Source organism: Lithobates pipiens, unplaced genomic scaffold (assembly GCF_037356315.1).
Source record: "Lithobates pipiens isolate NorthernLeopardFrog02 unplaced genomic scaffold, aLitPip1_a1.2 Scaffold_19, whole genome shotgun sequence".
Lineage (NCBI taxonomy): Eukaryota > Metazoa > Chordata > Amphibia > Anura > Ranidae > Lithobates > Lithobates pipiens.
In genome coordinates this window covers 126,855,678-126,881,406 of record NW_027507764.1, presented here as the reverse complement: position 1 = coordinate 126,881,406, position 25,729 = coordinate 126,855,678, and the positions used below count along the sequence as shown (strand labels likewise).

The window sequence follows — 25,729 nt, the reverse complement described above, 5'->3', positions numbered from 1 at the left end:
TACATGTGTTTTAGGAAAGTTAAAAGGTCAAAAGGTATGTCAAGTAATATTTTGATGGTATCTGCTTGGTCATCTGTGACAGGCCAGTCCTACCAGTGATCCTTGTTGCAGCTTATTGTACATTTGGTTAATGCATGTTGTAAAGTTTCTGTGATTGAACATTCAGTTTAAATCAGCTAAATACATTATGGGTGTAACAAAACAGAAGGTGTGCAAAGGCCTACGGTTCATTTTCTTTTATTTTTACAGAACAGCTACAGCATAAGCAGAAAAGCACATCCACTGCCAGCATGCTGCAGTGAAAGTCGCCAGATCTCAATATGGAAGCAGTGGTATTTCTGCAGAAGTCACAAACATCCCCTGTTGAATCACATCTATAACTATGCAACTCTGACTCTGCAGGGGGCATATCTGACCTCTGTAGAGAGACCCCTGCTTCCACACAGAGAGCAAGAGTCCCCTATTGCAGTTTGCAAACTGTGGCTTCTTTGTAAATAAACTAAGCTTATAATAATTTAACCACTTGCCGCCCGCCCTATAGGGAATTGACGGCGGCAAAGTGGTTTCATAATCCTAACCGGACGTCATATGACGTGATTAGGATTATGAGCCGCTGCGCGCCCCCGGGGGCGCGCATCGTGGCGATCGTTGTTGCGGGGAGTCAGTCTGACACCCGGCAACTACGATCTCGGTAAAGAGTCTCCGACGGAGACTCTTTACCATGTGATCAGCCGTGTCCAATCACGGCTGATCACAGTGTAAATGGGAAGAGCCGGTGATCGGCTTTCCCTCACTCGCGTCTGTCAAACGCGAGTAGAGGAGAGCCGATCGGCTGCTCCTCTGACAGGGGGGGTCTGTGCTGATCGATTATCAGCACAGCCCCCCCCGAGGATGCCCACACTGGACCACCAGGGACACCACCAGACCACCAGGGAAAAGGTAATAAAATCCATAATCCTCCCTAGACCACCAGGGATGCCAGTCAGCACAATGGGTGCCAATCAGTGCCCATAATGGATGCCAATCAGTGCCCACAATGGGCATCACTGATTGGCATGCATTATTGTTTGGCACTGATTGGCATCCATTACTATAACACCGATGCTGCCTATGAGTGCCCACCTGTGCCGCCTATGAGTGCCCACCTGTGCCGCCTATGAGCGCCCACCTGTGCCGCCTATCCATGCCCACCTGTGCCGCCTATCTATGCCCACCTGTGCCGCCTATCCATGCCCACCTGTGCCGCCTATCCATGCCCACCTGTGCCGCCTATCCATGCCCATCCATGCCGCCCATCCATGCCAGCTATCAGTGCCAATTTGTGCCACCTATCAGTGTCCGTCCGTGTTGCCCATCCGTGTCGCCCATCCGTGTCGCCCATCAGTGCCGCCTATCAGTGCCACTTCATTGGTGCCACATTGGTGCCCATCAGTGCCACCTTATCAGTGCCCATCAGTGTAGCCCCATCAGTGCCCATCAGTGAAGGAGAAAACGTACTTATTTACAAAGTTTTGAAACTGAAACAAAAAAAAACATTTTTTTTTCAAAATTTTCGGTATTTTTTTATTTGTAACGCAAAAAATAAAAACCGTAGAGGTGATCAAATACCACCAAAAGAAAGCTCTATTTGTGGGAAAAAAATGATAAAAATTTCATTTGGGTGCAGCATAGCATGACCGGGCAATTGTCATTCAAAGTGCGACAGCGCTGAAAGCTCAAAATTGGTCTGGGCAGGAAGGTGTTTAAGTGCCCTGTATTGAAGTGGTTAAACACAATGAGGGAATGTTACCAAGATAGGAGTAGATTGGCTCTGCACAGCTGCTGCAGATTCTGTCTGCTCTGGTTTCAGTAAATGAACCCTTTTTGTTTAGATGCACTTGAAATGTATTTACCTGATTTAAAATGGAAGTTCTGTTAGGCTTTAAAGCAATTGTAAACCACACCCTTTGATGCTGGTACATGCCTGTTTGTCATGCTGTTGCTTTGACCTCAATACTTTCTGAGTCACTAACCTAATGCAAGTACACCTGTTTCATGACATGAATGAATGAATGAAATACTTGTATAGCGCACAATGCGAACTGAATCGCCTCTAGGCGCTGTGGCGAGCTTTGATCATCTGCTAAAAGAGGAAGGTCTTGAGTTTTTTCCTAAAAGCCAGGTGATTTTCTTCCAGGCGGATGTTGATTGGTAGAGCATTCCATAGCCGAGGCCCTTGGACAGGAATCTCCGATCACCCTTGGATTTATACCGGGCTTTGGGCACGAGGAGGAGGTTTTTGTTGGCTGATCGAAGACTGCGGTTTGGTGTGTAATGATTTATTTTCTCCATTAGGTATTGCGGAGCTTCTCTATGCACGCATTTGTGGGTGAGGCAAAGGGTCTTGAACATGATCCGATTTTTTACGGTTAGCCAATGTAAGCTCCTCAGTGAAGGAGAAATGGATTCCCAGGGTTTTTTTCCTGTTATCAGCCTTGCCGCCGTGTTTTGGATCAGTTGTAATCGCGCAAGTTGATATTGTGGTAATCCTATGTAAAGCAAGTTTGCGTAGTCCAGTCGTGAATTAATGATTGTTCCAACTACCACTGCTTTGTCATTCTTTGGGATAAAAGGGATGAGTCTGCGAAGCATGCGCAGCAGATGGTGAGATCGACTGACTACAGATCCTATTTGCGCATCCATTGACATTTGTGCGTCTAAAATAACCCCGAGACTCTTCGCTTTGGTCTTTGGGGAGATAGTCTGCCCAAAGACGGTTGGTGGAGACCAGGAGGTTTTGGTTGCGGGCTTATGATTTGGGTGTAAGATAAGAAGCTCTGTCTTTGATTGGTTCAGCTGGAGGGAGTTGGTGGTCATCCAGTCCTCTATTGATTTGAGGCAGTTTTCAAGTTGTTGTTGGTGATCTTTTTTTCCATTGATCCGGAAATAAAGTTGCGTGTCGTCAGCGTAAGAGTGGAAGCAGAGATCTGAGCATCTGATGATTTGAAGGAGTGGGCGAATGTAAATGTTGAAGAGAACGGGTGACAACGGAGAGCCTTGAGGGACTCCGCAGGTGACTGCCCGAGTTTCGGAGAGGAATTTTCCTAGTTTCACTGTCTGTGACCGATTTCCTAGGAAGGACGCGAACCAATGGAGATCTATGTCTTGGACTCCGGCTACTTCTGTGAGGCGGACGAGTAGAGTATTGTGATCTACTGTATCAAACGCTGCACTTAGGTCTAGCGTCATCCCAAATCTTGAGGAGAGCTGTTTCTGTTCCATGACCCGGGCGGAAGCCTGATTGCAGCGGGTCCAGGAGTTTGTGAGTATCCAGGTGAAGTTGTAGCTGATGTACTACAGCTTTCTCCATGATCTTAGAAATGGTGTTGAGGCTTGTAATCGGCCTACGGTTGTTTGGATCCTGAGGGTCCAGGTTTGGTTTCTTGAGTAGAGGTTTGACGATGCCTTGTTTGAGGATGCTGGGAACAATCCCTTTGTGGAATGATCGGTTTATGAGGTGGGTTATGGTTGGAGCCACGATGTCGGAGCATTCTTTCAGTAGTTTTGTGGGGATGATGTCAATAGGTGAGGTACTGTCACGCAGTTTATTAATGATGTTTTTTGCGGTGTCTACGGTAATTGGGGATAGTGAAAATTTTGGCGGTTGTGGTATGTTGGTGCGGACATCCTCTTTATGTATTTGCTGGCTGAGGTTGGATGTTTTCTTCTGACAAATTGTTTCCCTGATGGTTTTGACTTTATCGATGAAAAAATCCGACAGTTTGTCACAGTAATCCTGGGATTCGCTTTCTGGGGGTTCTAGGCACCCCGGATTCATTGATTGATTAACCAGTTTAAACAGTTCCTGTGGTTGGTTTGCTTCATCATTTGTAATTCTCATGATTTTAGCCAACAAAATACAACGTATTAGCCTCTTTTCCTATGGGTGACAGGTAGCCTTTAAAAGAAAAAAGTCTTAAAGTGGATGTAAACCTGATTCATGTCATTTAAGCTGAGCACATATACCTGCAGTGTTTTCGTATCTCTCTCCAAAGCCCTAAGTCCCATGGCTTTCTCCTACTCCGTTCTTCTGTTATCAGCATAATAACTTTGGACAAGTTCACCGACAACTGTGATAAAACCAGCCTGAATTTTGTGTCAGGGTGGGAGATATCAATTTTAGATTAGGAGGGAGCTGGTCTATTCCCAGCACAGCTCTGCAAGCCTCTACCTATGTGGGGAGGGGATGTGGCCTTTCCTCCAATCAGCTGTCTCCCAGTGTATGGCAAGAATCCAAACCCACAGGTGAATTAGGAAGAGAACAGTATTTAAAGACTGCAGATATACATGTAAAACATATGTAGGAGGATTTGTTTCATCTCTGTGTATCATCTGAGGCTGTTCACTTCACTGGGTATATGTGAGGGTTTACATCCACTTTAAGCTAATTTTGAAAAAAGGTATAGCCTTATAGCCTTATTATATATCTACTTAATCTACACTCACCTCGTGATTTAACATAAATGACTGCTTTTATTTTATTTTCCAGTTTATACAAGTGGAGGAGGATAACGATGAAGAAGAAACAATTAATGATGAAACACCTGGAACACCCTCTGTCACAAGGTCTCCAAAGCACAAATCCACAGCTCCGAATAACATCACAGAGGAAAAAAAAGAGTATGAAAATGAAGCTGATGAGGTTTGGTTTTACACTTATGCTTTTAAGTGTAGCTCTGACCCCAGAAGGAGCTGCTGATTTTATTGGGCTTACCGTTACCTTCTTGCACCTAGTGTATGTCTAGGGATTTCCCGAGGTAGATGGCCCAAAAACTGCAGAGACTGACACCAGATCCGCTTGAGGGATTTTTATTTGCAAAAACTAAATAAACAACACAATCTCTCGATGGGGGTTAGAGGGTTTCAGGTAGAAAGTTCAGGTACTCTTGGAACTTGGTCAAATAGGTAATCTCCCACTATTAACAATCCAGAGAATAGCCATTCACAACTGGATCCTCACTCTTATCGGATATACCTCTTCTCACTAGGCCTAGCAGCCGATAGAGTGCTCAGATAAAGCAAAGTCTCTGCCACAGACTTGTTGTAGAACACTTGTGGTAATCGGAGGATGCAGACCAATTTAGAGAGCTCTCATACGGTACCAGTATCATGCAGCTGGCCCGGCGATACCGTACGAGTGTAGATTCACTTGGGGTCTTTCAACTAAGCCTCCAGGCTCTTTATGAGAAGCCAGCCTTCAGCGTAGCATTCTCCCGAAGAGTCCTCCCCTGGTTGCTCCTCCAGTTGCTGGGCCTCTCCACAGATGAGATGGCACCACCTCCGAATCCTCCCTCCAGTTACTTGGCCTCGGGCTAGCCAGCCCCGAGACTTGAGATTGGATGGATCCGCACCCCAGGCCATGAGAGCCCTGGGAGCTGGTCAGGAGGATCAGGACCAAACAGACAGAAAGCACTTCTGGACTGGAACCCCGAAGCACATGATGTCAGTACCTTAAGTACACTCTCCCAGAATGCACAGCAGGACGACACGCCCACTGAGTTGGTTCCTAGAAAAATGGCACTCAATGCACCCAGCTGAACTGCGTTCTCACACCTGCCAGAGATGACAGCGCCACCTATAGCCAAGCAGAACACAGTGCAATTCAGCTAGACTGGTACTGAGACCATAATTTGGTGTAATTGAACCCAAAACCAAACTGCGGTTCCAGGGATGTTAAATGGAAAAAACACATAGCGCATGCTCTTCAGGAGCCAGCGCTACATAAGGAAACCAGTACTGACAGAAATGCATAGGTCCATCTTTAGCACCTTCTGAGTATGAAGTACGCAGTGGACGCAGTCAGGATTCTCCATATGCAAACTGTACTGTTTCAATTCAGTTGCTTAGAAACTGGCAAAACAGCAGGATCACCATGGCAGAAAGGCAGCCAGGCAACATTGTCATAAGGAAGTCAGCAGTGGAAACCCTTTGCTACAAGTTTCCTTTAAAGTGATACTAAATTCAGGTTTAAAAAGTAAAACTCTACTCAAGTATATATTATTAACTCAAAAAGTACCTTCTGTTGCTCTCAGATACCTCCAAATCTTCAAATTCCTCTTTTTTTTTTTAGCTGCTGTAATCTGACTTCTGTTACAGGGTTGCTACATTCGTTCTCCATGGTCCCAATGTATACAGGAACAGAGCCACCCACTCTTGTTTAATTCAGAGCTAAACTATGGGATTTGCAGTGTGCTCCAATGTTCATGTAGTAGGAGATGACAAGTTAGGTTTAGTTCTACTTTAAAGTAGAATTTTACCCATAACTTCAGCAAGAAACATACATTCCACATTAATAATTATATTACTATACTAATTATTCTATCAAATTAGTGTGTGCTCTAAATTGCCTCCAGCATTGCTCTTGTTTCTTCTTACTGGAGGCTTCAATTTTGCTGAAGCCCAGACCCCTACACAGTATTAGTTAATCTTTAGACCCCTTTCACACCGAGGGCGTTTTGCTGGTGCTATAGCGTTAAAAATAGCACCTGCAATCCCCCCTCAAACAGCTGCACCATTGTCTCCAGGGCTTTCACACTGGAGCGGTGCGCTGGCAGGACGTCAGGAAAAGTCCTGCCAGCAGCTTCTTTGGAGCGGTGAAGGACCGGTGTGTTTACTGCTCCTTCACCGCTGCTCCTTGAAATCAATGGGGCAGCGCGGCTATACCGCCGGCAAAACGCCACTATTGCGGCACATTGCGGACAGTTTTAACCCTTTCTCGGCCGCTAGCGGGGGTTAAAAGCTTTTTATGGGCTTTATAGCAAAAGGGGGTGAATACATACGCACGTGCCAATTATCAGTTTTTTTATTTCTGAAAAATAGTTTTATGTATGTATTTTTTCTAATTTTACTTCACCAGCTTAGACTATTGTGTTCTGATCCATCACATATAATTCAAATTAAAAAAAGCATTGAACTAAAGGCTGTAATGTAAAAAAATAGGTAAAAAGTCAAGGGGGGTGAATACTTTTGCAAGGCACTGTAGCTGTAATGCACTTGTTTGCTATCTCTTAAACACAGAAAGCCTACAGTAAAACAAAAACAAAAAAAAGAAAGGCAACAGCACTGCTTCAAGATGTACACCCCTCCTCACTGACTGTATAAACGTTTCATCTGCTGGGTATTATACAGATCTCAGATAAAAGTATATGTAAAGGCTTTTTTTTTTTTTTTTTACTTTGGATAAAGTGGGAGGGATTAGGCCCTTCGTCAAGTTTCCACTCCATCTGTATATGGTCTTTGATGGAAACCATTGACACCATTGAAGATGAGGAGTAATCCAAAAACCTGAGTTGTCAATGCACAAGAGGCGTTGAAGAATCCTAGTTTTTGCCTTTAGTTATGCTTTAAGGAAACCTGAATGTTGATAAGCTTTCAGTTGTTGCCTAGAAATGCCGATTAACACTAAATACCATGGCTTTTCCCCCTATATTTTCTGCATCATGTCTTAAATGAACAAAAATGCGAAATATATTAACATCCATGTGTTTATTTTTAGAAAGATCCTCCAAATGTTTCGTTTTTTAAGCTTTTGAAATTAAACCAATCAGAGTGGCCTTACATTTTGGTTGGGACATTGGCATCATTGATCAATGGAAGCGGTCATCCCATGTTTTGTATTTTTTTTGCCAAAATTATAGCTGTAAGTATTTAAGGAGGTTCCATTGCAACAGCACTAAGTCATTTTGTCATCATTCTCCTCTGAATGAACACAAGTGTATATGGCTCTGCCTAAAATGACATTATAAATAAATGTAATTTCCTGTTTTAATAGCTCTTTGGGATTGATGATCCTGTTACGATAAAACGAGAGTCTGATTTGTACTGCATTGTCTTTGTAATCATTGGCCTTATAGCCTTTGTCACCAATTTCCTGCAGGTAAGATGCTCAGTTTTTATGTAGCACTGTTATATTGAATTAATATGGGGCTGCAATTGTTATGCTTTTTCTGCATAGGCTAGTTATCACTTCTTCTGTCACTGTATAGTGATCCTCGGGCTTCATTTCTTTCTGAGCCACTGATCTGGAGCAAGTATGCTTCTGAAAGCCTGTTAAAGCAAGAGGTTAGCATGATAGCCAGTCAGTCTTCAACTAGAAATCACATATTTGATGTATAAAAGGTTTACTTTAACCCCTTCATGACCATGGGGTTATGTACTAAAGGAAAATCCATCTGAAATGAGGGGAAGCTCTGCTGATTGTATAATCCAATCATGTGCAAGCTAAAATGCTGTTTTTTATTTTACTTGCATGTCCCCCACGGATCTACAATGACTGCACTTCCAAGCGCACTTTCAGTGCATTGTCAAGTGCACTTTGCACTTGTAGTTTGCACTTGCAGTGCAAAGTGGATTTTTCTTTCGTAAATAACCCCCTGTGCGAATTCTAACACTGTACTTCTTTTTGTGTGCGCAGTGAGTGCAGAGGAAAAATAGAGGAACAGTGCCATCTGCAGGATGGAGAAATGTAATTGTAAACAAAGTTTTCTAGCCTTTATGTAATCACAATGATTCATTTTTATGGTGATCACAAAATCAGGAACCACACTGCCTGGCTTCTGATCTCTCATTTAGTCTGTAATGCCCTGTACACACGGTCGGACTTTCCGACGACAAAATCCGTCAGATTTTTTCTGACGGATTTTAGCCCAAACTTGTCTTGCATACACGCGGTCGCACAAAGTTGTCCGAAAATCCGATTGTTCAGAGCTAGGTGACGTAACACACGTACAACAGGACTATAAACGGGCCAGTAGCCAATAGCCTTTGTCTCGTAATTTATTCTGAGCATGCGTGGTACCTCGTCCATCGGAATTGTCTATACACGATCGGAATTTAAACAATCGGATTTTGTTGTCGGAAAATTTTAGATCCTGCTCTCAAACTTTGTGTTTCGGAAATTCCTACGGAAAAAGTCTGATGGAGCTCACACACGATCGGATTTTCCGACAACACAATCCACTCACACAATTTCCGTCAGAAAGTCCGACCGTGCGTACAGGGCATAAGAGTTTCATGAATCTAAAGGCCCGTACACGCATAAAAAATTTTTTTTTACGACAAACAATCGCTTGATTATCTGATCGTTAGTATAGTGCTTTAAACAACCGGTTCTGACTTTTTGAACAACAAAGCCTGAAGGTGCAGGCTATAAAATTTTTATTGTACATGAACACAACATCTGATTTTAGTTTATTTAGTACAGTTTTCATCAGAAAAGAAAACGTAAGCGCTAGACTGCACATGCTCAAAGACAAAAGAATACATTAAAAAACAATTCAACACTTTCCGGAGTTGAATAATGTTGTATGAGAATTTTTGTAAGTTCAGTAACCTCTTCACTTTCGATATGACTAGCATGCAACAAAAAATTGATGATTCTTCCTCCGATAATCTGATCGTGTATACCAGGCTTTATGCTGATCAGCACCAGTGGCGGCTGGTGTTTTTTTGTTGGGGGGGGGCAGCGATCAACCAAACTCCCACCCCCCAGCAGCAACTCAAACCTCCCCGCTGTCTGCCAGTCGGTCCACCGGCACTTGCCCCATCTAGGCGACGGGCATAGGCAGTCATCCGAGGAGCAGTGACGGGGATAGGGCATCGGAGGAGCACAGGGCACCGGGCATCCAGGCATCAGCAGGGACCAGTCACCCAGGCATCGGCTCTTCTCCTTCTCGCTTCTGCCGTGGGTCTCCTCCCCTCCTCCTAGGCATCCAATAGGATCGCCTGTCCTTTCAACCAATCGGGTGAAGGGTATTAGACACGATTTTCGATTGGCTAGGAGGAGGATCAGTGTTGATCAGTGAATATTCGCTGTTGCAACACACCTGGATGGGCTCTGGTCGCACTCTCTGCATCCTGAGTCCACCCTGTTTTAAAGCCTATTAGAGCCTCCGGCTCTAATCAGGTGCATAAAAAAAAAAACCTGGCCACTGTAATTCATGCGCCCGGTGCCCTGAAAGGCATGAATAGGCAGCTATGCATGAATCTATCCATTACATATAGGGGGTGGCCTGGAGAGAGAGAGGGCGGTGTCCCTAATGGACGGGCCACCCCTTATAAGCATGCTGGTAGTACATTCACACTCCCTCCAGCTTGCAAACAGACAGCCTGTACAGAAATATGGGCTGAAAGCTGGATGGAATGATCTGTTGATCTCAGGCGCAATACTTTGCAGGCCTCTGTTTAAAAAAAAAAAAAATACATATTTTTTAACCTGCTAAAAAAAAATTGCATTTACTTATTTATTGTAAAAGCTGAACGTAGCCTTTAATGATCCTGCGCCTGTACATGGTAATGAGAAATGTATTTACTGCAGGTTGGCCTTGAGGTTTAGAGCTATATGCCACTAGAACAGCAGGTTCTGTTAATTTAAAAGTATAATTTTTGGTTTCCATAGGAATCCATAAAATCTGTCGTATTTTGAAGAAAAGATATTAACTTTCACAATTCAGTAACTACATGTAGCTGCACGTAGGGTTAATATATTTTGGAAGCATTTCCTATGACTATTATTTGCTTGGTAGACACAAACATAATAAATATTAGCTGAGCAAACAGCAGTCCTGTTTGTCTGATGTTTGCATTTGCTGTAAAGACCATATAACTTCATACCTTCTAACAGTCCCGGATTGGGCAGGACTTTCCCGCATTTCAATCTTTGGAGTGACTTCCCCACATTTTATTCTTTTTCCTGCGGTTCCACATCACTCCATTGCTCACAGCTTAGCAGGACATGCAGCAGTGTGACCATCCATCCAGCACATCCAGGGATTGGTGGGCAAGTTGATGGCCATACAGCCGCAAAGAGAGTGAGGGTAAGTGCAGCTGTCCAATCGAAGCTTTGATGTTGGGGATGGGCAGGGCTCCGCCCCTTTATCCCGTGTATAGACAAAACAGTAGGCGTTTAAACATTGCTGGCCGGGGAAGAAGGTGGCAGAGACAGAACCAATTGTAAGTGTAGCACTGACCCCCGAAGGATGTGCTGGTTTTATTTGGGCTTACCGTTACCTCACCTGCTCGCCTCTCCGTCTCAGGGGTCCCATTGGAATGAAGCCCAAAGAATGTTAAATCCGACACTTAGTCCTTTTTCACAGATTTATTTGAGATAAGCACAAAGTCCTTCAATAGAGGGTCAAAGGGTTAAGGGGAGTTCAGGCACCTGGTAATTGTGGGTTAGAGGTATTGGTCAGATCCAGCAACCATCGGATAGGCCCCTCTCACTTGACCTAGCAGCTGGTGAGAGAGATGCTCAAACAAAATCTCTGCCACAGACTTGTCAACTGAAGTAAAGCATTAAGAGATTTTGAGAGATTTAAAGAACTGCCATACAGTACCAGTTTTCTTTCAGCCGACCCGGCGATACTGTATGGGTGTTGATCCAGGTTGCATCCTTTAACTGGGTTTCTAGGCTCCTCCAGAGATACCAGCCTTGTGCTCTCATAGAAAAGTCCTCTCCTGGATCCTCCAGTTTTGGCTTGCCTTTGACCTCCGCTCCTGCCTGCTCCATTGGCTCCTACTGCACTGATTGGCTACTGACTCTGCTTGCACCCAGACCACACTATTTCCTGCTCCTCTGTACCTGATCTGTCCTGCCAGTGTATGACCCGGCTTGCGTGACTCTGCTTCCGGACTCATTCTCCTGTGCTTGCTGTTCTTCAGTCTGCTACCAGTGTGTGCCTCACCTGCCTGCTGTCGCCAGTACCACCTGCTTCAGTCTGCCACCCACCAGTTGCCCGCCTGCTCACCAGCTTGTTGGAGCCATCTGACGACTTCACCCACTCTGCTGCTAGCAAGACTTACAGGCACTCCTGCCACTCTGCATTGCTGCGCCTTCTGTCTACACTATCAGGGGCCCTGAGTCAGAGGTGTAAGAGAGGCCTTCCTCATCGTATCAGGCTCTGCTACCAGGTACTGGTACTGCACTCTCTCTCATTGCCGCATTACTCCTGCTGGCTAGCCCACCAATCCCTGGCTGTGCTGGATGAATATTCACACTGCTGCATGTCCTGCTAGGCTCCACTCATTTATTATCCATCTGATGCCTGCATGTATGCAGAATAGTGTAGAGCATGAGTCCAGATATTCCGTTGACATAAACTGTATATAGCCTTCAGTTCACAGCCAGAAATCTTGCAGAAAAAGGTGGATACCCTTACCGGAAGTGATGGACACAAACTACTATATAGCAAATGTGTCATGCAGGCTTGTATACGTCACACACGATTCGTGTACGTTAGATCATGGATCACCATCAGAGTAGTCGATACCTTCTCCGTTCACCAGCTTCAAGATTGGTGCAACACAGGTCTCAAGGAGTTCTCCGCTGTCTCTCGAAGGTTCCAGTCAGCTAGGAGCTCGGAGCGGGTTCACCATAAACGAAAAGTATGGACACAATGCCTCGCATAGTGAAATTCTACCATTGAAAGATTTATTTATAAAAATACGAATTACATAAAAATGATATCCAAAAAAATCACGTGATCCAATGTGTTGTATAAAAAGAGCAATATGGGGAGCAGGAAACGCTAGCGTTTTGATGCTTGTGGTCACTTTTTTGACATTTTAGCGCTAAATTGTTTGTCACTATTTGTTACTTAGACTTAGTTTGTTTGTATGTTAGCTGCTGTTTTGTGTCACATCACAATTTTTGTCATTTGCATAGGGAGCGCAGTGTTCAGTGTTTTCCCCCTTTTTTTGTTTTGCACGTATAAATGACAATGGTTCCAAAAATGTGTCAAAAATGTCCGATGTGTCCGCCATAATGTCGCAGTCACAATAAAAATCTCTGATCGCCGCCATTACTAGTAAAAAAAAAAAATATTAATAAAAATGGCATAAAACTATCCCCTATTTTGTAAACGCTATAACTTTTGCACAAACCAATCAATAATTGCTTATTGACATTTTTTTACCAAAAATATGTAGAAGAATACGTATCGGCCTAAACTGAGGGAAAATTTTTTTTATATATATTTTTGGGGGATATTTATTATAACAAAAAGTAAAAAATAATGCGTTTTTTTCAAAATTGTCGCTCTATTTTTGTTTATAGCGCAAAAAAAAAAAATGTGATTGGAGCAGAGATCAGTGTTCACTAACACAAAGCCCAGCCCCCCACAGTTAGTAACACGCCACCCCCTAGGAACACTTACACTGCCACCCAGTGGTTAACCCCTTCACTGCCAGTGTCATTTACACAGAAATCAGTGCATTTGTATAGCACTGATTGCTGTATAAATGACAATATTCCCAAAAATGTGTCAAAAATGTCCGATGTGTCCGCCATAATGTCGCAGTCACAATAAAAATCTCTGATCGCCGCCATTACTAGTAAAAAAAAAAAATATTAATAAAAATGGCATAAAACTATCCCCTATTTTGTAAACGCTATAACTTTTGCACAAACCAATCAATAATTGCTTATTGACATTTTTTTACCAAAAATATGTAGAAGAATACGTATCGGCCTAAACTGAGGGAAATTTTTTTTTATATATATTTTTGGGGGATATTTATTATAACAAAAAGTAAAAAATAATGCGTTTTTTTCAAAATTGTCGCTCTATTTTTGTTTATAGCGCAAAAAAAAAAAATGTGATTGGAGCAGAGATCAGTGTTCACTAACACAAAGCCCAGCCCCCCACAGTTAGTAACACGCCACCCCCTAGGAACACTTACACTGCCACCCAGTGGTTAACCCCTTCACTGCCAGTGTCATTTACACAGAAATCAGTGCATTTGTATAGCACTGATTGCTGTATAAATGACAATATTCCCAAAAATGTGTCAAAAATGTCCGATGTGTCCGCCATAATGTCGCAATCACAATAAAAATCACTGATCGCCGCCATTACTAGTAAAAAAAAAATATTAATAAAAATGCCATAAAACTATCCCCTATTTTGTAAACGCTATAACTTTTGTGCAAACCAATCAATAATCGCTTATTGTTGTTTTTTTTTTTACCAAAAATATGTAAAAGAATACATATTGGCCTTAACTGAGGGAAAAAAAAGGTTTTTTATATATTTTTGGGGGATATTTATTATAACAAAAAGTAAAAAAATTATGTTTTTTTTTCAAAATTGTCGCTCTATTTTTGTTTATAGCGCAAAAAATAAAAACCGCAGGGGTGATCAAATACCACCAAAGAAAGCTCTATTTGTGGAAAAAAAAGGACGTCAATTTTGTTTGGGAGCCATGTCGCACGACCGCGCAATTGTCAGTTAAAGCGACGCAGTGCCGAATCGCAAAAAGTTATCTGGTCTTTGGCCAGCAAAATGGTCCAGGGCAGAAGTGGTTAACTAACTCCTAAACCTTGCACCCTGTACAATGCATCCTGAACTATGCACTTTGTACAAAACACACTCCTGACCCTTACACCTTGTACGAAACGCACTCCTGAATCCTTCCAAACTTAGCGTAATGCACTCTTCCATGGTTTGTGCAAAACCATTTGTAACAGAATCTTTTTGTTTTTCTTATTTTTTTTTTACTCACTTGCTTACTGGGCAGTTAAACCCCTTACTGCCCAGGCCAATTTTCAGTGCTGTCACTCTTTGAATGACAATTGCGTGGACATGCAATGCTGTACCCAAATTACATTTTTATCTTTTTTTTTACACCAATAGAGCTTTTTCTTTTGGTGGTTTTTAATCACTGATGTTTTTTTTTATTTTTGCTTAAAAAAAGGAAGATGACAGAAAATGTAAAAAAAATTAAATAAAATAAAAAGTTTCATAGTTTGTTATAAAATTTTGAAATCAGGTAATTTTCCACTTTCATTGATATGCGCTGATAGACTGCACTGATGGGCACCGATAAGGTGGTACTGATGGGCGCTGATAGGTAGCACTGGTGGGAACTGAGAGGTGCCACTGAAAGGCACTGAGGGATGGCACTGAATGGAACTGGTAGGTGGCACTGATAGACGGCACTGATGGGTACTGGTAGGTGACACTAATAGGCAGCACTGATAGGTGGCACTGATGATGAGGCACTGATGGGCACTGGTTGGCAGCACTGATAGGTGGCACTGTTATGCACCTGTAGGTGGCACTGCTGGGCACTGGCAGGTGGCACTGGTAGGCACTGCATAGCTGAAGTGCCTCTCCCTGTTCGGGACAATATCCCTCTGTCAGAAGCCAGTGATCGGCTTTTTTTTCCCTCGCGCTTTCAACATGAGAGGCCAGGATAAGCCAAGTCTCATTGACTCAGTGATCACAGAGCGCACCATGCGCGCCTCGCAGGGGGGTGCGCAGGCAGCTCATGCACGGGAGGACGTCTGCTGATGCCCTCCCAGCCAGCAATTAATCTGTGGCGGTCATTCGGCTATAGCGTGGGCGGGAAGTGGTTAATGATCGTACTGGGGTTTGTGTCTTTGAGAGTCCAGCTTGGGGCATTTAAAGATTTTTTTATATGTTCGAGGAAGCACCTTTTTTTTTAAAGAGGAACTGCATTCTGAAGATTCTCTCCAACCACTTTGCATATTATTTTATATATACTGTAATTCTGTACTTGCCAAATATGCTGCAGAAATCTCCCTCTATTGAGTCTGGCTGCATCCATTTTAACTGCAGGCAGCTGAAGCTGCTGCCTGTTCACTTCCTGGACTTACACAGACACACAGAGGCACACCTCCAGCTCTGCAGCACCACAGCTCTCATTGCCCCTCTTATGACTCATCCCCCCTCCCTTCCTGGAAAACTAGAGAGAGAGCTATGCATGATGTCATAAGCCTAGGCTTTTTAACCAGGCAAGAAACAGGAAGTGGGATGTATAAGTTATTTACTGTCCAAAGTTAAAACAACAAGGGCAGAAGATTTAATAGATGGAAAGATGAAGCACTCCCCTTCAGCGCTTCCCACTCTTAAGCATTTGGCCACACCCAATTTGCAACGCTACGCATGCTGCAGGTTCCTCCCTCAAGTGTCCCTCATTCTGAAGTTTAAAAGTTGGGAGGTATGTATAACGTAATTGTTTTGTATTTGTAGCTGTTACTGTGTCATTAGTTGTTATAATCTTTTGCTCTACTAGGCCATTCTTTTCATGTCACACAAGAATCACTTTCAGCGAATGTAGCACAGTAGAGCCTCTTAAGTAGGGTTACCACCTTTTCTTCAAGTCAAACCCGAATGCTTTATTATACATCTATAGACCAACTAGTGTATAGCACAGATAAAGCCTAATGTCATAAAGCTGTTTATTCCAAACCACATGCAGCTGTTTTAAACTTGTTGCCATCATCAGTGTGGTGTATGGAAACAGCTTCTATATGATGGTCAACAATTGAAAGTACTTTCCTTGTTTTATGTTGATCGCTATTGATATTGAAACGTTTCAAATAACGAAACAAATGTTTTATTACACATTAGGGCTTCATGTTTGGAAGATCAGGTGAAGTTTTAACTATGCGGCTGAGACGCATGGCATTTAAAGCAATGTTAAGGCAGGTTAGTAAGCTTGTATTCGTCTGTATGTGTGTATATCATTGTAAAAAACAGTTCTTCAATCAATGACATTTTATTTGTAAAACAGGATATTGCATGGTTTGATGATAAGAAAAATAGCACTGGAGCTCTTACAACCAGACTTTCTATGGAGGCTTCACAAATCCAGACCGTAACTATTATTATTATTTATTTGTTCTACTATTTGCAAAGGGGTTGGTTTACTAAAGGCAAATAGGCAGTTCACTTTGCATGGGAATGTGCCCCAGAATTTCATGAATGAAGCAAAGTTCTTCCACCATCCAATCATGTGTAAACAAAAATGCAGTTTTTTTTTTTTTTCTTTGCACAAGATTGGGTATTCTTTACAAAGTTAAACTTCACTGCATTCACTATGCTCTGGAACAAATTCCCTTGCAAAGTGCAACTTCCCTCGGCCTCGTTTACAATATTGCATTGTAGAAACATAAACGTTAGACATGAAGCATCATATGTTACTTGCAATGTGGTTCCGAATGCCACCCCAACACACCATAGCACACCGTGCTATGCAAGGCAGAACACTACTGCCCCGTACACACGAGCGGATTTTCCGACAACAAAACCGTGGATTTTTTTCTGAAGGATGTTGGCTCCAACTTGTCTTGCATACACACGATCACACAAATGTTGGCCCAAAATTCCGAACCTGAGAACGCGGTGACATACAAGACGTACGACGAGCTGAGAAAAAGGAAGTTCAATAGCCAGTGTGGCTCCTTCTGCTTGATTCCGAGTATGAGTGAACTTTTGTGCGACGGACTTGTGTACACACGATCGGACTTTCCGACAACAAAGTGAAGTTGGCAGAAAATTTGAGAACCTGTTCTCAAACATTTGTGGGCGGAAATTCCGACAGCAAATGTTCGATGGAGCATACACTTGGTCAGATTTTCCGATAACAAGCTCACATCGTACATTTCCCTAAAGGAAAGTCCAACCGTGTGTACGCGGCAAAACATACGTTGTCAAAAAGGGGTGCAGGTCCAATTTCTGAGAGGTGCATGTCAGTCTTTAAATTTTGAATGGGCTGCCCAAGGCAACGCACATAAACGTGAGAAATTGTCCCACCATACCTCAAGCATAATGCGCATAATGCATACGCTGGCATGTTTTTTAAAAAATGCATTGTGCTGCTATGCTTTTTTTTTAACACATGTTGTGCTGCCTTCTTTTTTTTTTTTACTTCTGTTTTTTTACTATGTGCTGCACCCATGCAAATATGCAACATGTCAAATTTTTATGGCAGATAGCCATGGGCTAACATAAATGGGTTTAATTAATAAAGAGACATAAACTATTAATACATTTCAAACATATTTTATTTATTTTGGCAAATTATATGGCCACGGTGTTATCAACGGGGTAATCTGACAGTACTCAAATTTTAAATTAATATAAAGCCATCCTGGCTAAAATGCAGTAAACAAATTAAACGGTGTTCATGCAGACAATGCTGGACGACTACTCTCCCACTTGGACAACATCATGACTTGACGAAAATAGGGAGGGTAAGTGGGCTTTGCTGTCTGGTCCAAAACGTTCAGTGACACCGCCGCTCTCAGCTCCTTTTATTGGCTCCCTCTGCGTGGGTTTTTGCACCCGCCGATTCTGTCCAATCCGCTGCTAGCCCTTGCCTACCAATCCCATGGCTGTTGCTCCCAGGGAAACTGTGGCAACCAATGGCAACCTGCATAAAATAGAAAACAGGGAAAGAGATCTGCAGACCCCTTTGAGCTGTGCCATGAGGGCCCAGCATATTGCTATGACCTTTCATTCAGCACATTGTTGTGACCTGCATTCATAGTTTTGAAAATACACTATATTGTCAAAAGTATTGGGACACCTGCCTTTACACGTACATGAACTTTAATGGCATCCCACTCTTAAGCCTCATACACACGATCGGATTTTCCAATGGGAATTATGTGATGACAGGCTGTTGCTGGAAAATCTGACAGTGTGTTTGCTCCATTGGACAATTGTCGGATTTTCCATGGACAAATGTTGGATGGCAGGCTTTAAAATTTTCCGTGGACAAATGTGTGTTGTCTGATTTTCCAAGCGTGTGTACACAAGTCCATCAGACTGACAACAGATGCACTTGAATGGATTTTGTTTGCAAAATGTAGACAATGAACAGTCTCTTAAATTGGGATCAGAGGGTTGGAAAGGAAGTTCAGGTACTCTTATGCCCCGTACACACGAGAGGACTTATGTCCGACAGACTTCCAAAGGAGTTCCGCCGGAGTTCCGCCGGAGTTCCGATGGAGTTCTGACAGACTTTTCGGCCGAACGGACTTGGCCACACACGATCACACTAAACTCCGACGGATTCGAACGTGATGATGTACGACCCGACTCGAATAAGGAAGTTCATAGCCAGTAGCCAATAGCTGCCCTAGCGTCGGTTTTAGTCCGTCGGAGTAGCATACACACGAGTGGAGTTTTCGAAGGGGACCGGGTCCGGCGGAGTTCCTTCGGGAAAATTTGAAGCATGCTTCATTTCTAAAGTCCGTCAGACTTTGGCGAATCAAAAGTCCGTTGCAGCCCACACACGATCGGATAGTCTGACGGACTCGGTCCTTCGGACTTTGGATGTTGAAAAGTCCGCTCGTGTGTACGGGGCATTAGTGTCAAAGTCAAAATGTTGAAGAACTTGCTTACTTTGACTGCATCCAGAGAATAGCCATTCGCAACCGGATGTTCACTCAAGTTGGACAGTCCTTCTCTCACAAGGCCTAGCAGCCAACAAGGTGCTTACTCGGGAACAAGTCTCTGCCACAGATGTTGTTGTAGAACGTACAAGATAATGTCTCTGCCATAGACGTTGTTGTAGAACATGCAGGGAAGCTAAACTCGAAGAACACTCGTAAGATACCTAGATCTTTCAGCCAGCTTGGCGGTATCTACGAGACCGGATTCTCTTGGGTACTTCAGCCCTTCCAGGCTCTCACTAGGAAACCAACCCGTACGTGGTCTTTTTCTAAAGAGTCCACCCCTTGAATGCTTGAAGTCACTGGGTCTCTCCCAAACCGGAGACAGCACCCAACCACCTCAGAATCCCCCTTTAGTTTCCTTGCATCGGGCTAGCCAGCCCCAAGACATCAAAATGGGGTGGATCCGCACCCCAGGCCATAGCCTTCCTGGGGTCTGGTCAGGAGGACCAGGACCATGAAGTCAGTACATCATTCTGGACCGGAACCCCGAACCACGTGACGTCCGCATCTTAAATACCCTTTCCCGGAAAGCACAGTGAGAACGCCACTCCCACTGGGCGGGCTCCGAGAGAGATTAATTTAAGCACCTAACCAGACCATAGTTCCATGCCTGCCAGAAGAGACAGCGCCCCCTATGGCCAGGCTGAACATGTCACAGTCCAGTCAGACTGATGCCGAAGTCTAATTTAGACAATTGTACCCAAACAAAACTGCAGTTCAGGCATAACTTCAACTTTGAAAAACCACATAGCGCGTGCTCTTCAGGAGCCGCTGATACACATCCAAAAATATAGAAAATATACCAGATCAAATCATTATTCAAGCAAAAAATAAAATAAAAGCCTCATACATGTGTACTGCTTCTTAATATAGGGGGTCAACAATGCCAAGAGTTGGTGAAAGCAGGGGTCCGTCATCCGGAGATAATTCCGAAAATCATCTGAATTATTTTCCTGGAGCTCCTGCAGCAAAGGCATATGACATAATTGATCACGATTAATAAAGTAACCAATTTTTGGTCCAAGAAATCCTCCTCCTCCTGTTCCTGGACTGGACTTGGGTCAAAGCAATATCTCCAAGGCCAATAATAAATAACATGTTATCTCCTCCAATTCTGAAACATGGCTGGTTGACAAATGGCCATTCAGAAACTAACTGAAAATCGTGAAATGAAAAGTACGAAATTAAAAGCGCAATCAACACTCACCAAACTTCTACCAACATGAAATTAGCAGTAGGAGCCCAAAGGGTGGCTCTAAAGAGCTGAAAAGCCATGTAGTACGTCACTACGTTTGTGTTTGTTGGCCGACAATTGTGTGCCGTTTGTATTCAAGACAAGTTTGGGGCCGAAGCCCTTCGGACAAAAGTCAGAGGTTTTGTCTGCAGAAAATCTGATCGCGTGTATGAGGCTTTAGTCTGTAGGATTCAATGTTGCGTTGGCCCACCCTCTGCAACTATAACAGCTTCAACTTTTCTAGGAAGGTTGTCCACAAGATTTAGGAGTGTGTCTATGGGAATGTTCTTCCACAAGTGCATTGTGAGGTCAGGCACTGATGTTAGACGAGAAGGCCTGGCACGCAGTCTCAGCTCTAATTAACCCCAAAGAAGTTCTATCGTGTTGAGGTCAGGACTCTGTGCAGGCCAGTCTAGTTCCTCCACCCCAAACTCTCTCATCCACACTATATCACCAAAAGTGTTGGGCAACCCTTCAAAAACATTTGGTGGAGGGGTGATTATGGTGTGGGGTTGTTTTTCAAGAGTTGGGCTTGACCCCTTAATTCCAGTGAAGAGAACTATTAAGGCGTCAGCATAGACAAGACATTTTGGACAATTTTTTTGCTCCCAACTTTGTGGGAACAGTTTGGGGATGGCCCCTTCCTGTTCCAACATGACTGCACACCAGTGCACAAAGCAAGGTCCATAAAGACATGGATGAGCGATTTTGGGGTGGAGGAACTTGACTGGCCTGCACTGAGTTCTAACCTCAACCCGTCAGAACACCTTTGGGATGAATTAGAGCAGAGACTGCGAGCCAGGCCTTCTCATCCAACATCAGTACCCGACCTCCCCAATGTGCTTCTGGAAGAATGGTTAAACATTCCCATAGACACACTCCTAAACTTTATGGACAGCCTTCCCAGAAACATTGAAGCTGTTATAGCTGCAAAGGGTGGGAAAACTAAATATTGAACCCTAGAGACGAAGACTGGGATGCCATTAAAGTTCATGTGCGTGTAAAGGCAGGTGTCACAATACTTTTGACAAAATAGTGTATGTACCTAATGGAGAAATATAGAAAACCTGTTGAGAAAGATACCTAGCATTGCAGTGAATGCATAATATTTCAGTTATACAGTCATGCAATAGTTTTCATGCATTTATTGCGTTATTTATTGAGTTTCTATATTTTTCTGTTTATTCATTCTTGACCAAGGCAACAGGATCCAGGCTTGGCTTAGTTGCACAGAATTTGGGCAGTATGGGTCTGTCCATCATAATTGCTTTTATATTTGGTTGGGAGATGTCTCTGCTGATCATGGCAATGACTCCCATTCTTGTGACCACTGGACTACTGGAGACCAGAGCTCTGACTGGCTTTGCAAATCGAGATAAAAAGGAGCTTCAACAGGCTGGGAAGGTACATTTTTTTTGTTTTTCATTATAACTGTTTCATAGCTTTACATTTTTATACTTCTTTATATACGTATACAGTATATACACACACACACAGTACTGTGCAAAAGTTTTAGGATGGTGGGAAACAAATCTGTTTTCAGAAATAGAAGTGTTAATAGTTTATTTTTATAAATTAACAAAATAGAAAGTAAATTAACGGAAGAGAAATATGCTATCCCTTTTGGATACATATCTGCTTTAATAAGAGGATATTGATATCTGCCTTGTTAAAGCGGAGGTCCACCCTAAAGTGGACCTTCTGCTCATCGGAACCCTCCCCCCCTCCGGTGCCACAATCGGCACCTTTCAGGGGGGAGGGGGGTGCAGTTACCTGGATAATCCAGGTAACTGCACCCACTTCCGGGATAGCTCTCTGCGGAAGGGGGCGTAACTTACGCCCCTTTCCGCAAGTGCCCGCCCCTTCCCGCCAACTGCCCCGCTGCCTGCTGGGAAACACACAGATCCCAGAGGCAGCGGGGACCATCCTTCATGCGCAGCGTGATTCGCGCATGCGCAGTAGGGAACCGGGAAATGAAGCCGAAAGGCTCCATTTCCTGATTCCCATACCCAAGATGGCGGCGGCAGGACCCGACAGACGACCTAGAGATCGGCTTCGGGTGCCGACATCGCGGGCGCGCTGGACAGGTAAGTGTCACTATTTTAAAAGTCAGCAGCTGCAGTATTTGTAGCTGCTGGCTTTTAAAAAAAAAAAAAAACGCGGAGTCCCGGTGGACTCCCGCTTTAATGTACTCGTATCGTATATTGACAACAGCAGTAGCAATGTCCCCGCAGATCTTCTCAAGCCTGTAAGAACAAGTAGAATGATCTCACTGGATACTGGTTACTCTGAGCAGTATTGAGTGGGCCCCATGCTGACCAATATAGCGGATGCCCTCCCCTTTAGTGTGGTCATTTCCTGTGTAGTCATTTCCTGTGCCGTAATTTCCTGTGATGTCATTTTGCATGGAGGAAGTGACTGGCTGTTGGGGCCATGACTTCCTGTTTGTCATTTCCTTTTGTTGCCAATTAATAAAGGTGCCTGTGCTTCTGAGGGCAGACAGTCGAGTGATGAAGCTAAGACGGTGACTATGTCCATTTACTTGGGGAAATGCGGGGGACACGGGTTTAGCGCAAGAGACATGCTTTGTGCATAGCGTATAGTGAAATCTCCACGTCAGGAATGATGCTGTTTTCAAGACAAAGGGTGGTCCCACCAAATATTGATTTGTATTTCCCCTTAGCTCCTGTTTGCTCTAATGTCTAATCACATGGCACTGCTAGCACAATAGACGAGGCAGCGTTTAGGACCATAGACCCAGGGGTCAGACAAGGAAACTTAATGCAGCAGATGAAAGACACATCATGCTTACTTCCCTTTGACATCTGAAGATGTCCAGCTGTGTCATGTGCTCTGTAAATCTGCTGTGTCTGAGGTCTGAAGAAGTCAATAACTGTAGAGCACATGTCACTGCAGCACAGTGAAAAAGATACAAGTGCTCAGTGCAAGTGACAACCCAGCACTACACCACTGGGCTGCCAGGGACAACTTGGGGGAAGCTCAATTTCCAGGGACAGACTCCTTTTAATAGGGACTGTTACTGGCAGACAGGGACAAATGGTAACCATATTCTGCATCTGGTACTTGTGTGTTTTGTAAAATTAAAAAAATATTTTAAAGGCATAATGCATTTAGTCCTTGTTTTATTTTGTTATTTTCCTGATAAATAAACCAACAGATTGCAACTGAAGCTGTGGATAATATTCGAACTGTTGTATCATTAACAAGGGAGACAACATTTGAGAAGAATTATACTGAAAGCTTACAGAAACCATTCAAGTTAGTATTCATTTTTTATTATTTTTTTTGCAATAAACAAAATGTAATACTATTAAATAAGGACTCCAGGAAATATCTCTGGAAAGGACAGCGAGAGGTGAGTGTAATGTGCTAAGTGCACTTACCTCTGTGTTGTCCATTCTATGATATGGCTTTCCTAAAACTGTGACAGAGGCGCAGAGGAAGGTGAAAGTACATGAGCCAGATGACTAGATCTCTTGGAAAGGACAGAACAGAGGTAAGCATATTTGACATATTTAAAAAACATACAAAAAGGAGGGCAACCACATCAATTTATAAGTTTAACCACTACAATACAGGGCACTTTCACCCCCTTCCTTCCCAGCCCAATTTTCAGCTTTCATCGCTCTCGCGCTTTCAGTGACAATTGCGCGGTCATGCTACACTGTACCCAAATGAAATTGTTATCATTTTGTTCGCACAAATAGAGCTTTATTTTGGTGTTATTTATTCACGACTCCGTTTTTTATTTTTTGCGATATAAGCGCCAAAAAAGCGGAAATTTGGAAAAAAAACAATATTTTCTTTTTTCTATTTGAAAAGAAATCCAATAAAATCAAATTTTGTCATAAATTTAAGCCAAAATGTATTCTGCTACATGTTTTTGGTAAAAAAAATTCCGTTAAGTGTATAATAATTGGTTTGTGTGATCACGGACATATGTACGCAAATGATCATGTACATATGTGTGCAGGTGATCACGTACATATGTGTGCAGATAATCATTGGGACATGTGATTTTAGTGGGACATATGTGGGGGACATGTTTTTATTATTAGGGACATGTGTTTTTATTATTTGGGGACATGTATGTTTTGGGGACATGTGTGGTTTGGGGACATATGTGGGGACTGTGTTTGTACTGTGTGGTGTGTTGTGTGTTGACACTAGACTGATGATCAGTGAGTAAAAAGCTGTAAAAAGCAGCCCATACTCACTGATCATCAGCCGGCTGCAGCGTTCTGCTCTCCTCTCCTCAGCGATGACTTCCGTGTGAGGAGAGGAGAGCCGATTGCCTAGCAACCGGCTGTTTGTTTACATCACATGACGGCCGTGATTGGACACAGCCGTCATGTGATCAGGAGGGCCAATCACAGAGCCCTCCTGCCGATCTCAGATGTGCCGTGTCCGGGTGACACAAGCACATCGGGACCGCGCCGCTGCGCGGGCACGCGCACGCGCGATCCCGCTACTTCTGAATGACGTTCAGGAACGTCCTATCAGGAGTAGACGGCTCCCACCCGGCCGTATATATGCATTGGCCGGGTGGGAAGTGGTTAAATATAGTAGAAAACACCTGTAGAAATTCCACAAGGGGGTCGGTCGGTGCACTGGTTTGTAGTGTCCTCCTAGCAACTGAGCCAAAGAATAAAAAAAACCCTTAGGGTCCTTTCACACGGGGCGGATCAGTGCTCATCCACCCCGTGGATATCCGCTTGCTCAGCGGGGATCACCAGAGCGATCTCCGCTGAGCAGGCAGAGGACAGGTCCGTCTCTGCACACTGCGCAGGGACGAACGTGTCACAGCTCTGCTTTCTCCTATGGGAGATTCGGATCGGAGCGGGTCGGATGTCAGCGGACATGTCACTGCTGACATCCGACGCTCCATAGAGCTCTATGGAGCATCCGTTCAGGTCCGCCTGAAAAACTGACAGGCGGACCTGAACGGATCGGTAGTGTGAAAGGGGCCTTATGTGGAATTTTAAGGCACAAGTATACTGAGATAGAGTATTATAATAAATAAGTATTATTTATTTAAAGTGGAAGTAAACCCAAGGATTTAAACAGTTAAAAAAAAAAGGCATGCCGGGAATGCTAACTGCACATTGGCTGTGCTCTCAGCCAAACTATCAAACCATCCAATGACTGGTGTCATAACGGATCACATGTGCAGCACCATAGCAGTTGAAGATTAAACAGAGGCAAAGATGGCAGCTTCCTTGGCTGAA

At 43.6% G+C, this 25,729-nt stretch overlaps 1 protein-coding gene across 2 annotated transcripts in view; it reads left to right on the top strand.

The window, feature by feature from the left end:
* The window catches only part of ABCB5 (ATP binding cassette subfamily B member 5), a 172,422-nt gene that overhangs the window by 127,716 nt on the left and 18,977 nt on the right, over positions 1-25,729 (top strand). For both annotated transcript variants that reach the window (XM_077491248.1, XM_077491247.1), the window contains exons 16-22: positions 4,529-4,681; positions 7,535-7,678; positions 7,811-7,915; positions 16,413-16,490; positions 16,576-16,659; positions 21,681-21,884; positions 23,659-23,759. In XM_077491248.1, the coding sequence (XP_077347374.1) occupies positions 4,529-4,681; positions 7,535-7,678; positions 7,811-7,915; positions 16,413-16,490; positions 16,576-16,659; positions 21,681-21,884; positions 23,659-23,759 (869 nt within the window). The remainder of the gene's footprint in view (positions 1-4,528; positions 4,682-7,534; positions 7,679-7,810; positions 7,916-16,412; positions 16,491-16,575; positions 16,660-21,680; positions 21,885-23,658; positions 23,760-25,729) is intronic.